Source organism: Phaseolus vulgaris, chromosome 8 (assembly GCF_051622355.1).
Source record: "Phaseolus vulgaris cultivar YP4 chromosome 8, ASM5162235v1, whole genome shotgun sequence".
In the NCBI taxonomy this organism is placed as follows: Eukaryota; Viridiplantae; Streptophyta; class Magnoliopsida; order Fabales; family Fabaceae; genus Phaseolus; species Phaseolus vulgaris.
In genome coordinates this window covers 12,464,577-12,477,125 of record NC_143505.1, presented here as the reverse complement: position 1 = coordinate 12,477,125, position 12,549 = coordinate 12,464,577, and the positions used below count along the sequence as shown (strand labels likewise).

Here is a 12,549-nt window from a genome sequence, read left to right as displayed (position 1 = left end):
CTTAATTCCTTTTGGTTTTGCTTTCTTTGTTTTAAAGCTTTTCTTGCTTGTCTTTCATTGTTTCTTAAGTTTTGTTTTGGGGGTACGGTTGTGAGCAAGTGTAAGAGTTTTGTCATCTTTCACTTGAGGTGTTGCTACAAGTGTAGACCCTTTTGAGGGAATATCTTTTTTGAGTGATACACGTGAGTTAAGGTTTAAAATGTTTGTTTCCACTAACCCTTTGCTTTCTTTGTGCAAATTTTAAATGGCTAATTTCTCTTCCGGGGAGTCTTCCAAGCCCCAGTCCCCTCAAAAGGCATGTCTTATGGGGGAATTATTCGAAGCCCAAGGAACTTTAGCCCAAAAAGAAGAGGAGAATAGATAACTGCTAGAGAAAATACAGAGTTTAGAAGCCAACCAAGAAAGCATGGCCCGAGAAAGGAGGCGGGAGCCTAAGTGCCAAACATGACATCACATGCACTACGAGAGTTATGAAGACGAAGACGAAGAGTGGAGAGTGCATCATGCGGATAATAGGCGTCTCCAACACCACCACCAAAAACCTTCTTTTCCTTTTATTAAGTTACCAAGTTTTAAAGGGGAAAGGGACACCGATGTATATCTAGGATGGAAAGCTAAAGTAGATCAGATTTTTAATGTGTATGAGGTCGATGAAGACCAAAAAGTTAAGTTAGCTTCCCTAGAATTTTGTAGATGATGCCATGTAGTAGTGGCATCAAGTTGTAATGGACATTGGTTTGAACAAGAGGTCAATCGTGGTCTCTTGGTATGATTTAAAAAAATGCATGCTCGCGTGGTTTGTTCCTCCTCATTATAGGATGAAACTTTTGTTGAAGCTTCAACGGCTTCATTAAGGACCTAGATCGGTAGATGAATATTTTAAAGATTTGGAAACAACTTTGACTAAGATAAATATGCATGATAGTGAGGAGTCAAAGATAGTTAGGTTTGTTAGTGGCTTATGGAGATAAATTCAAGATGTTGTCGAATTATATGAGTATTCAATATGTACAGTGGGAATATTCTTAGGGTTCTTACCTTAAATTGCTAAACCCAAAAATCATAAACAAAGTGAAACCTTTAAAATGTTCAATGTTAAAATAAACTCACATCACTGATGATGGTACCATCTATTTGTTTTCATAGTTTCTTCTTTCAATTTGCTTTCTTCTTTCAATTGCTTTCTTCTTTTGTTTATTTGATTATATTAGTGAATTAATAAAATAATTTATTTCTCTGACTATTGGTGATTCTGATTGAAGACCTTGCTCTGTGCAAGAGTTGAATTGTTTGAAACTTGAATTATTTCAATGGAATGATAGTTTTTGTAATTGATGATGATGATGATGGAATTGGAATTTCCAGCATGTGTTTAATTGTATAATGCTTGTTATTTTGAAAATAAACGAAGAGTTTGTCTGGGTTTTCCGCTTTGGGTTTTATTTCAATTGCAGATAATGGTTCTTTAATTCCATTGTGACAATTTTTCCATGTACAAGCTTGTGGGTGATGGGGTGAAACTATTTTTGATATACTATCAATGTTTCCTTATCATAAGCACTACAAGTATGATTAGAGTGTGTTTTAGGCTTTGTTTATGCTATTGTCCTTATCTTTCATAAACATATACTTTAGATATTAAGAATCAGAGCTCTGAGAACCTTTTGTGCTTTCATTCTTTGGTTTGGAGACTAAATCACATAGCATTGTGTAAGCTTCTTCATGCATCAAAAATTCTAGAAAAATGTATTATTTAATATATTAAACTTGCTAGTAGAAGCTTGGTATTATGGCTTAGTGTAAGGACAATTTAATCAATAAACCTAGGAAAAAGATGGTGATTATTACAATGTTCCCTAAGTGTTTTCAGGACCCAAAACAAGTACCTTTTTTATGTTCTACGAAGTGAGCAGTTTCAGTGGAACCCATTTTCGCTCATCGGCTGTTTGATGAAATGTCTGGAACAGAAAGTCAAACTTTTCTTTCTGTTTCATTGCATTTTGCTTTATATAATTATCTTCGAATGTAGGTTTTCATATGTTGAGTTCAATGAATTCCAAGAAATACTTGAAAACTATTGGGTTGGAAAGAGAATAATACTACTTTTTGAAACATGTTGGGAAGGGCTTGTTGCATATGCCTTACTTTGGGCTCTATGGCTCTATACTGAGAATTAATAGTGGTGTAAACTGAAGCCAAGGTTGAAGGAGCACGAAGAAACAGTGAAGGATTTCATTGGCAAGGGAAGGATGAGGAAGCTCAAAGTTGTGGTTGAGGCTGAAGAATGAGATTGAAACTAAACTAAAGGAAAAGGGTTTTGATGTTGAATAACTGTACGCTTTACAATGAATGACTGTAGTGAAATTCCCATGATACATAAACTGATTGTGAGATTGTAGTTGTTGTACATACTAGGAATTTTATGTATGCTACATAGTAAACAAAAGTAACAATTTATTGACAAGGCAGGTCTAAATTCTCTTTCAAACATTAAAAATTCATTGATATACTATTAACATTTGTGTTGACAAATTTTATTACTAGCTTCCTTATAAAATAAAAATATTGAAACATAAATTATTAAATTCATATGTTACAATCCAAACCTATTTAATGTGTATAATTTTCTGATGAAATAATTTATTAAATATTTTTATGTAATATTTTTATAATATTATTTTTTATTAAAAAAATTTAGTAACATTTTTTAATGTCATTTCTTTATTAAAAAAATCACTACAAATTTTAGTAACATTTTTGTATTGTTATTTTCTACTATAAAATGTTACCAAAACAATTTATCAACTAACATTTTTCAAATGTCGCTTCTTTATTAAAAAAAATATTAGTAATATTTTATAATATTATTTTTTTTTAAAAATATTATTAAAAAATTTAGTAATATTTTAAAATTTTATTTATTTATTAAAAAAATACTAAAAATATTTAGTAACATTTTTTTATTAAAAAAAATATTATTAAAAAATTTAGTAATATTTTTACAATTTTATTTATTCATTAAATAAAATACTAAAAATTTTTAGTAACATTTTAATTTTTTTTATTAAAAAAATATTATTAAAAAATTTAGTAATATTTTTATTAAATAAATGTAAAAAATAATTAATAATATATTTAAAATATTATTTTTCTATTAAATAAATGTTACTAAAATATTTAGTAGTACTTTTATAAATATTATTAAAAATATTTAATAATATTGACTATAAATAATATATAATAAAATAAAATGTTACTAAATCATATTAATAACATTTTATTTGATTTAGTAATATTTTTTTTTTCTAATTTTCTTATATGTAGTAATGTATAATAAGTTTAAAAAAACTTTATAATAATATTAAAGTCAAATAATAAATCTGTATGATATACGAATGCCCAAACATAAAGAAATGAATCCTAAAGCAATAAATGTCATCACAAATCCTATAGCGGTTCTGATGTCAGTGTTGCATATCTCTTGCAATCTATATGAATTAAAAAAAATGTTTTTAAAGAGCATAAAATTTTATAATAAATACTATTCTTTTGTTCTTTTATAATGGACATTTTTAATAACAAAATTGTTGGGTTTTATTTTTTATTTTTAAAATTTTAAGATAATATACTGTTTCAATAATATTATTATTTATATTTTTATAATACATTAAAAATTGTTTGAACATTAAAGAAAAAACTGAACAAGGTATAATAGATTATTTATTTTAAAGTGTATTTAAAATATAAAAGTAAAAAAAAAATTAGTTGCTGAAAAACCTTAATTATATATAAAAAAAAAAAAAATAGAGGTGGTGTGGTATTTGGTAGCTGTTGTATAGCATACTCTTTAGACAAAGATGGCATGCTTGGCGTTCACGATACTTATAAGCTGAATAGCCAAAAAAGAAAGTGTTGTTGATATGAATGTTTCCTTGTTTTTTATTGGTATCAACTAAATTAACATTATTTTCTTTTGTAAATCTTCAAAACTTTAATTCTTTGATATTCAGTTGAGTTAGTTTCTTAATCTTGAAAGTTAGGTTACAGCACGATCATCGAGGAATTTAAAGTTGATGATTACAAAAGCAATGATCATTTAGCATGGCATTAAAAAAGGAAACGAATAATTTGATTTTAGATCATTCATCTTTTTCAGAGAAATGTAATGAGGTCAAAAGACTTTTGGATAAATTTGAGTTAAGTTGAGCATCAATATGTTTCGTCCCTTTTCGAAATGAATAGAAGGACAAATCCAATAGTTATAGGCAGCAACAAAATTAAATCATTGTAGTAAGAAGTCATTATTAAAGTATTAGAATAATTTGAGTTGCAAAACACCAAAAAGGAGATAACTAGTTTCTATATTAATCTTTACATTCATGCTATTTCGTCACTATCTCGCAATCGTTTATGCATTCGCTACAAAAGGATCCATATAATCTTACCTTTTTCAAAAACACCATAATCAAAGTGTTTTACAATCCTATTCCCAAACCCAACTATCAATTTTCTATCTGTTAGTTTATTCACAATTTTTATACATCATTGTAAACGTCTTTTTTTTTAATTTTTTAATTAATTCAAATCCGTTTTTTAGATTGAATTAGATTTAATTTAAAAAATTTATAAAATTATTTGTGAGCATATAATATCTATCTAACAAAATTATTTAAATATATAATGTTTACTATTAGTGAGTTTCTTTATATTCCACACAAAAGGTTGTATTAGATATTCCATGTCATCTAAAAATATTATCAAATTATAATATATAAATCTCACTTTATCAAATTAATCAATTTTATGTGTAGTTATACCTCTCTATCATGGAACTGAAAGGAGAAGATAGAAACATCAAGTTCAATCCATCAATAAAAAATATTTAAAATTAATTCAATAAATAAATGTTTTAATAAAATATTAATTAAAAATATATAAGTCACTTGAAAGTTACATAAACCTAATAATTATATTAATTTTGTGAGATATATAATAAAATAATATTATTTAATTATATAAAAAAAATACTCGTTTGCCATGATATAGGTGTTTACCATATTTATTAAAATAAGCAAAAATTAGTTGGAGTCTAGTGGGCCCCAGGTCTCGAACATAGACAATCGTGAAAGGGAAACAAGTTCCCCGTCATGGGACCCATGCAGCGACCCAACACACACTTTCATCTCACTGTCACACACAGGCACACCTCTCTCTATCTCCCTCTGTGTGTTTTGTTATAGAAGAATTGTTGGAATCTATGATTATTTTCTCTCTCTTTGTTTATCAATGAACAAAACACATACATGTATTAAGTACCAAGACGTAGAAGAAGCAAGAGATGGATTATTTTGATGTTGATATTGATGCTTGTGATGATGAACGACAACGTGGAACAATGATTCCACACGCCTTGCACAGTGCTGCCACCGTTAATTTCCACTTCTTAGCTTTGCTTCCAACCTATCTCCTCCTGCATTGAATTCCTCATCCAATCACCTTTCGATATTCCTCGGGATCTCCGAAGCCTGTTCCTCTCCCACTTTGCCGCCATAACATACCCACGTGGAGGATTTCCCTCTCCCATTTGCCAAATTTTCTTCCTTTTCACTCTTGGTTCTCTGGGTTGGTAAGTTCCTCTGAAAACTGAGATTCAGCTAGATGCTCCATCTTTGTATCAGCTTCTTCTTCTCCTGCGAATTATCTTTGTTGTTTGCTTTTTCTTGAAAACTTTAATCCAGGGTTGAAAAGGAACTTTTTGATCATTGTGTTTGGTTTGTTTCATTGAAAATGTGGGTTTTGTTGGTCCTGATTTTCCAGAAAGACGGTGTTTGACTTTCATTTTACTTTTGGTGACTGCATCTTTTTTTTTTTCTCTCTGCAGGAAAAACAGGAATAAATTTTCTGATGTCATTCATAAATTTGGGTTCTGTTTCCAATTGTTGACTCATGTTGTGTATTACTAAATTAGCTACTCCATCGTCTTACAAATTAATTGGTTCTGATGTTATAGTCTAAGTTTTGCCTAAGTATTAGGATATGCTTACTTCTATGGTTTTTGTGTTTGTGTTCAGATTTGGGTTCACACCAGAGGTTTATGTCATGATATTGATGCGCATTTATGTGAAATTAATTAGCATTTAATTCAGAAGCATCGTTTTCATAGGTTAATGTATGGTAATGCATTCATTGTTGTTTTCTTGAGTAAGGAGTGGTGGATATCCATCGTTTTTGCGCACTGAATTAAGACGTGGATGGTTACAGTAAACTCAATCACTTCCCTTTCACGTAGCTTTCTGTCTCAACTCCCAATTCATTCTTCTCAGCGTCAAAACTAAATTTCTGTGCTTCAAGGAACAATTAACTATTTGCGTTTGGTACCAAAATATACTAAAAGAAAGAAAGCAATGACCCATTTTAAATGACGATTCTTTTCTCCTCTAATATCATTTAATTGTTGAATACCATGGCTTCAATTGTTGAATACCCTGTAATATGTAGTACGTATATGATATTATAAATTGTAATATGTGTTACATGTTGTTCTGTTTATGCACACTTACTATTGTTGTGTTGTAAAATGTAATTTGATTTCATTGTTGAATTGCTTTGGATGTCATCTAGGTTCCTTCTGCGAAATCCTTATTCTTTGAATTTAATATTTGCGCCATGTCTTTTAGAATTCTTTTTTTCTACAAATTGATCTAAATGTAAACATGTCCAGATCAAGTGGAGTAACTCCTCTGCAGCATGAGTTTACGGGACAAACTTTTCAAAGTGAAATCTTAGCATATATTAAATCATATGATTGATCATCCTTCAATATAATGAGTTGTTGAATCCCTCTGAAGAGATGGGGTTTGGCTTAACCCTTAGAAAGAAAAGCTCAAAACAGCAAAGCAGGTCAGAGTCAGCAAAGGATGGTTCTAATTTGCTCCAACCAAATCCATCTCCAAAGGACTCACTTAAGTTAAAATCAAAGATTATTGTTGGTCAAGCAAGCAGTGATTCTGGTTATAAAGCAAAGCATAATGTAGTAAGAAAGGTTCAGCACTTGGATAGTGCAAAGGGAAGTTCAACTCCACCTGATGAACTTGTTAAGTACATGTCTAGTTTGCCTGAATTTCTCAAGCGTTCTGATGGAGGAGAAAGCATTCAAGGGAAGGCTTTAAATGTTGGGGTTCTTGATTGGTCAAAACTTGAAAAATGGAAGAACAAGCAAACGCATACAAAGGCAGAAGCTAGCAATTTCACATCTTTCAACAGCAGTGAAGAAGCATCATCAACGGCAGCCACAACATCATCTACCATTTCTGTTGGCCATAATAAAAAGCTTGATGGTAAAAAAGGTTTGAGTTCTTCGAGAAGCAAGGGACCTTATAAAGAAGACCTTGGTATGAGTTCTAAAATGTCTTCTCAGAATGTCAAACAGGATCAGCATTCTGAAATCAAAACAAAGACCATTGGAGATGAGCTCGGGATGTCACCCTCGGAATTTGGCAAAACTCAGTCAGTTACATCTCTTCAAAGGGTGAAAGTTAATGACTATGATGAAATAACTTCGGTAGTTGGAAGCTCTGCATCTAAATCCTGGCATCATGGGGTCTCAGTAGTTTCAAATGAAAATTCTAGTGGTAGGAATGTTGAAGATGATAAGAGAATGGAGGGTTTGCATCCACAGAGCCTCAAGAAAAAGGAGAGAAATCGGAAGTCTAGTTCTGATAAGGGATTTTCATCATTAGAATCAAAAAATAAAGGTGTGTCATTTCGTTCTCAGAAGAAAATGAGTTCAGGCGGCAGTGAACTCAAGAACAAGATGGATCAGTGGCAGGAATCAGATATTGATGCTGGTCATAAACAAAGTCATAGGATGCCTAGTAATATTGTGTTGCTTCGTCCCCGAAGAGTTCTGCAATTGAAATCTGAAGACTATTTTCAGCATTCTCAATCAAGAACCTCATCCGATGAAGACCTTGGGGAATCAAGCCGGAGTAGTGTGTCATATATGTCCATTCCTGAGGAGATTTACACTGAAGATTTACATTCTGAAATTCCACATTCAAAGTTACTGCCTTCTGTGGCTGAGCTAGTTTCCTCTGAAAGATTGCAACAAAGTAATAATACTAATCTAGATATTGGTCGGTCTTCTGGAGTACATAAGAAAGCATCTTGCTCAAATAACACATCTAGTCTCAAATCTGAATATACTTGCATTGAAAAGGATGTGTTAGATATAAAGCTAAAGAATCAGTGTGCTTTCAGTAATTCGCTGGAACCGCGGGACCATGGAATTCCTGAGCCGACACCAGTGAATCCCTCATCTAATCGTCGACTTAGCGTAAGCTTAAGTCGGATTGGGAGAAGTTTCAGTTTCAAGGAAGGTTCTATTCCAAAACTTAGCTCCGTGTATGTGAGTTCAAAGTCTGGTTCAGTGACACCAGAATCTTCTGCTTGTTTGGAAAACCATAGCAAATACAAAGTAAAAGGTCATAACAGAACCAGGTCCAGCCCCTTGCTGAGGTTATTAGACCCCATATTAAAGCATAAGACATCAAGCATACACTTATCAGATGAACACAGTGTGACATCAAAAGGAAGCATAGATTCGATCAGCTTGAGGACAATTAGTCTGCCGGAAGGAAAGAGTAAAAAGGAATCATCGTTCCAAGCTCTTTTGCAGCTTACTATAAGAAATGGAGTACCTTTGTTTAAATTTGTGATCAACAGTGAAAGAAAGGTTCTTGCCGCTACCACGAAAAGTTTAGCATTGGAGGAGAAGGATGATTTAGACTGCTATTTTACATTCTACCTTGTTAATGAAATAAAGAAAAAGAGTAGCAAATGGATGAGTCATTGGAGTAAAGAAAAAAGCTGCGGATATGCCTACAATATCGTTGGTAAGATGAGGGTTTCTAACTCTAAAATCGACGAATCAAACAATGAGAACTCCAAGAGAGAGAGAGTGGTGAAAGAATATGTCCTAATGGGAGTTGAAGTTGACCAGGTAGATCGAGAAACATCACAGTTCTTCATGAGCAAGGAGCTTGCAGCTGTTGTTATTGAGATTCCTTGTGAAAACATAAATCATGAAGAACTACTATATAGTCATAATTTGCCGAGGAAGATATGCCTAAAGTGCTTGGCAGATGAAAAATGTTTTTGCAGCGCACAAGAAAATGATATCTATGGCAGCATTAAAGTTATACTTCCTGGTGGATTACACAGTTCACCAAACACTGGAGAACCTTCACCATTGATCCAAAGATGGAAGTTGGGGGGATTATGTGATTGTGGTGGTTGGGATGTTGGTTGCAAATTGCTTGTTCTCTCTAACCAAAACATTAGTTCAAATATTCCAAGGAGTTCAAAATCTTACCTTGAGAGATTTCATCTTTTTGTTCAGGTATGCTTTTATTTTTCTTCCTGTGGCCATGAGTATATAAAATTATAGATATAACGGCTAGCCAGTTAATATCATCTATGCCATAACTTTCAGGAAGGAGCTGAGGGAAACACTCCCCTGTTCACTTTACTGCCATTGAAGGATGGATTCTATTCTGTCGAATACAGTTCAACTATCAATCATTTACAAGCATTCTTCATTTCTCTGGTAGTTTTAGGCAACCAGAAATTACCAAGTTCCTTGGAAATGAATAACATACAAGAAGCAATCGATAAGGAATTCAGTTCCAAGAACAACAATGAACTTCAGGGTAAAGCACCTTCTTATTATAATCCAATTCCTCCATACTCCCCTGCTGGCAGAGTTTAATTCAGAAAGTGAAGGCTTTTCCACCATTATAGATAGCTGTTGTATATTTCCACGAAGCTAGGGATTTACAACTTATTGCACTGCTAAATATTTCTCCATAAATACGTGTTGTGGCAGAAAATGGCATTCTCATTGTATTCTTGTACTCACTGTACAACATCTTACAAAATACAACATGAATGAATAAGAATAGTATAGTATTCATTGTACATCTTGAGCACTGTGAATGTGAACAGATGAAACTATAATTTGATCAACCATAGTATAAGCCCGTGCTTTCAGAAGTCCTCTTAACTATTCTGTATTCTAGGGATATGTGATAATATTGTTGTGGTGTAAATCAATTAAGCATTATTCCATGACTCTCAGTTTTGGCATCATTGTAATATCTCCTATAGGAAATTTTTGCTTTCTACTTTGTCCTCGAGAATTGCAATAAACTTTTGTATATATGGTTTACTGTTTCAAGGTGGTGATTACTATACAATTATGAAAACCAAAGATTGTTACTTGATGTTAATTGGAATACAGAATGCTTAGTAGTTTTGAAAGAAAATATATAATTTAGGATAGAGGAAAGCAACTTTTCATAGTTTCTAATTATCATTAGTACTTCTGTATAACAATAATTAGCATGTACTTGGTATGCTTCAGAGTTGCACTGCATTATACAGTTAAACTTGTGTCTCGTATATAAGAGATTTGTACGTAAGAGTTTCATTCATAAGAGTGTGATTGTGCTCAAATCGGTTAGGTGTGAAAGATGCATTGATGTAAAAGTTCAAGGTTATTAAACTCAAACAATTTGTAGATTCAATTCATAATAGTTTACCTTTAAGAAATCTATTAATAACATATGCATGGTATAATACTCGTAATACAATAATAATTCAATATTTCCATTACATATATTAAAGAAAAAGAGAAAATTAAAAAATAATAAAATATGATAGTACATTATTGCTAAACAAGATTCAAATACATAAATGACCAAATCAAATATAAACTCATGAAATTGAAGTTCTTATTGTGAACACAATTTTAAAAAGCAATCAATTTCTTCGAAGTCCTAATAAAGCATTGTATTGTGGGAGAAATATTGGGTTTCATTTGATTTCAAACTCACTGACTCTGTTTTTTTTTTTTTTTTTTAATTCAAGTATTAATTACGTGAATTTATCAGAGTTTATTAAAAAAGGATTCATGACAAGTTAACTTATTTTATCAAACTAGGACCATAAAAACTCATAAAAGTTTATCGATTAACTTAGAGTTTGACAATCTTGCATATATGGTCGCATAGGTACTTAATAATAAAAAATAATTGTTTTTAAATCATACAAAAGCCTCTATTTTGAAATTAAATTCCTCCTAAACGCGAAAAATTACGTAATTTTATTCAACAGAAAAGGAGGCAACCATGAAGCAGAGAAAATTTTCTATTTTTAAGATCTACATACAGGAACAAAATTCAAAATGAAAATAAAAATAAAAATATGCATATTTTACAACTTAATCATCATCACTTTGCAAATACTATCATGAAAAATAATTTGCACATTTTAGCATCAAAATTTTCAATTGTCAAGCATTTTACGGTTCTGTTAAACTTCTGGCGAAGTGATAAGATGTCGCCAAAATAAATTCAAAAAAATCAATATAAGTGTTTTATAACTAATTTTCGCAAAAGCAAACCTGTTTTATATTTTAGAACCCTTTCATTAAGTATTTGTATCGATTGAAATTATTAAATATCATTAAACAAAAAAAACGGCATTGGTCAACTCACTGATCCATACACAGGCAAATTCTTTGTGCATCTTTTGATTCCTTCCTTTTCATTTCGATATGTTTTTTAATTTCAATAGTACATTTTGTAAGAAATTATGTAAATTAATTTCTATAAAGTGACTCACATGACTTAGAGTTTGGGCTTTGGACCCAAATATGATTTAATAATAATAGAATAAAGGGTTTATTGGTTAATGTGAGAAATATATATATATATATATATATATATATATATATACCTAATGATATATATGATGATATACCTAATGATAACCTATATCTGATGGAGATTGGGAACTAAAGGCTATAGGGTTCTGTCTCTGCAAATAATAGTTGTCTCACGGTTAACCATCACGAAAGTGTGTGACAAGAACGGAATTGCTAAGAGATAGATTGGGACAAAAGAGATAAAGTAATTGCTCAAGTAGGATCACTCATGGATCAAGGTAAGTGTCTATTCCTTCTTGATTATGTTGTATGGATATATGTGAGAATCATAATATGATAAGATTTGTAAGAGAACATCATTATATGTGTTCAATTTACGTTTATTCATGTTTAAATATGATTATGTTGTATGGATATATGTGAGAATCATAATATGATAAGATTTGTATGAGAACATCATTGTATGTGTTCAATTTACGTTTATTCATGTTTAAATTTTACATGTGGTATCATAGCCTCGTTGCTCATGTTGTGATTCTCCATTAATGCTTTTCCAAAATCAAAGAACTCTAATTTTAAAATATTCCCAATTTAAGAACTCTAATTTTAAAATTAGGATTTATAGATTAAGGTTTCCATTCCTCTATAATAGATCCCTAATTGTCCTAAACCATCAAAGTCAAAGAACCCTAATTTTAATTAATCCCAATTGAAGAACCCTAATTTTAAAATTAGGGGTTTATGGAGTGTGCCTCTTTATGTCATTTTGAAAACTTTCATTAATTGAATTTTTAATTCAATTGAAGAAAGATGAAACTGCA

The 12,549-nt window shown here is 31.2% G+C and overlaps 1 protein-coding gene and 1 pseudogene across 2 annotated transcripts; both read left to right on the top strand.

Annotated features, from left to right (window-relative positions):
- The first annotated feature begins 1,849 nt into the window (after positions 1-1,849).
- On the top strand, positions 1,850-2,331 carry LOC150025428 (uncharacterized; annotated as a pseudogene).
- Positions 2,332-5,137: 2,806 nt separating this feature from the next.
- On the top strand, positions 5,138-10,289 carry LOC137824505 (uncharacterized). Of its 2 annotated transcripts, none has more exons than XM_068630172.2 (3): positions 5,138-5,626; positions 6,722-9,400; positions 9,494-10,289. In XM_068630172.2, the coding sequence occupies exons 2-3, from the start codon at positions 6,851-6,853 to the stop codon at positions 9,767-9,769; spliced, it is 2,826 nt and encodes a 941-aa protein (XP_068486273.1). In that variant the 5' UTR covers positions 5,138-5,626; positions 6,722-6,850; the 3' UTR covers positions 9,770-10,289. The 2 variants fall into 2 exon arrangements, with proteins under 2 accessions (XP_068486273.1, XP_068486274.1); XM_068630173.2 differs by having other exon boundaries at positions 5,240-5,626; positions 5,882-9,400.
- The last annotated feature ends 2,260 nt before the right edge of the window (positions 10,290-12,549 follow it).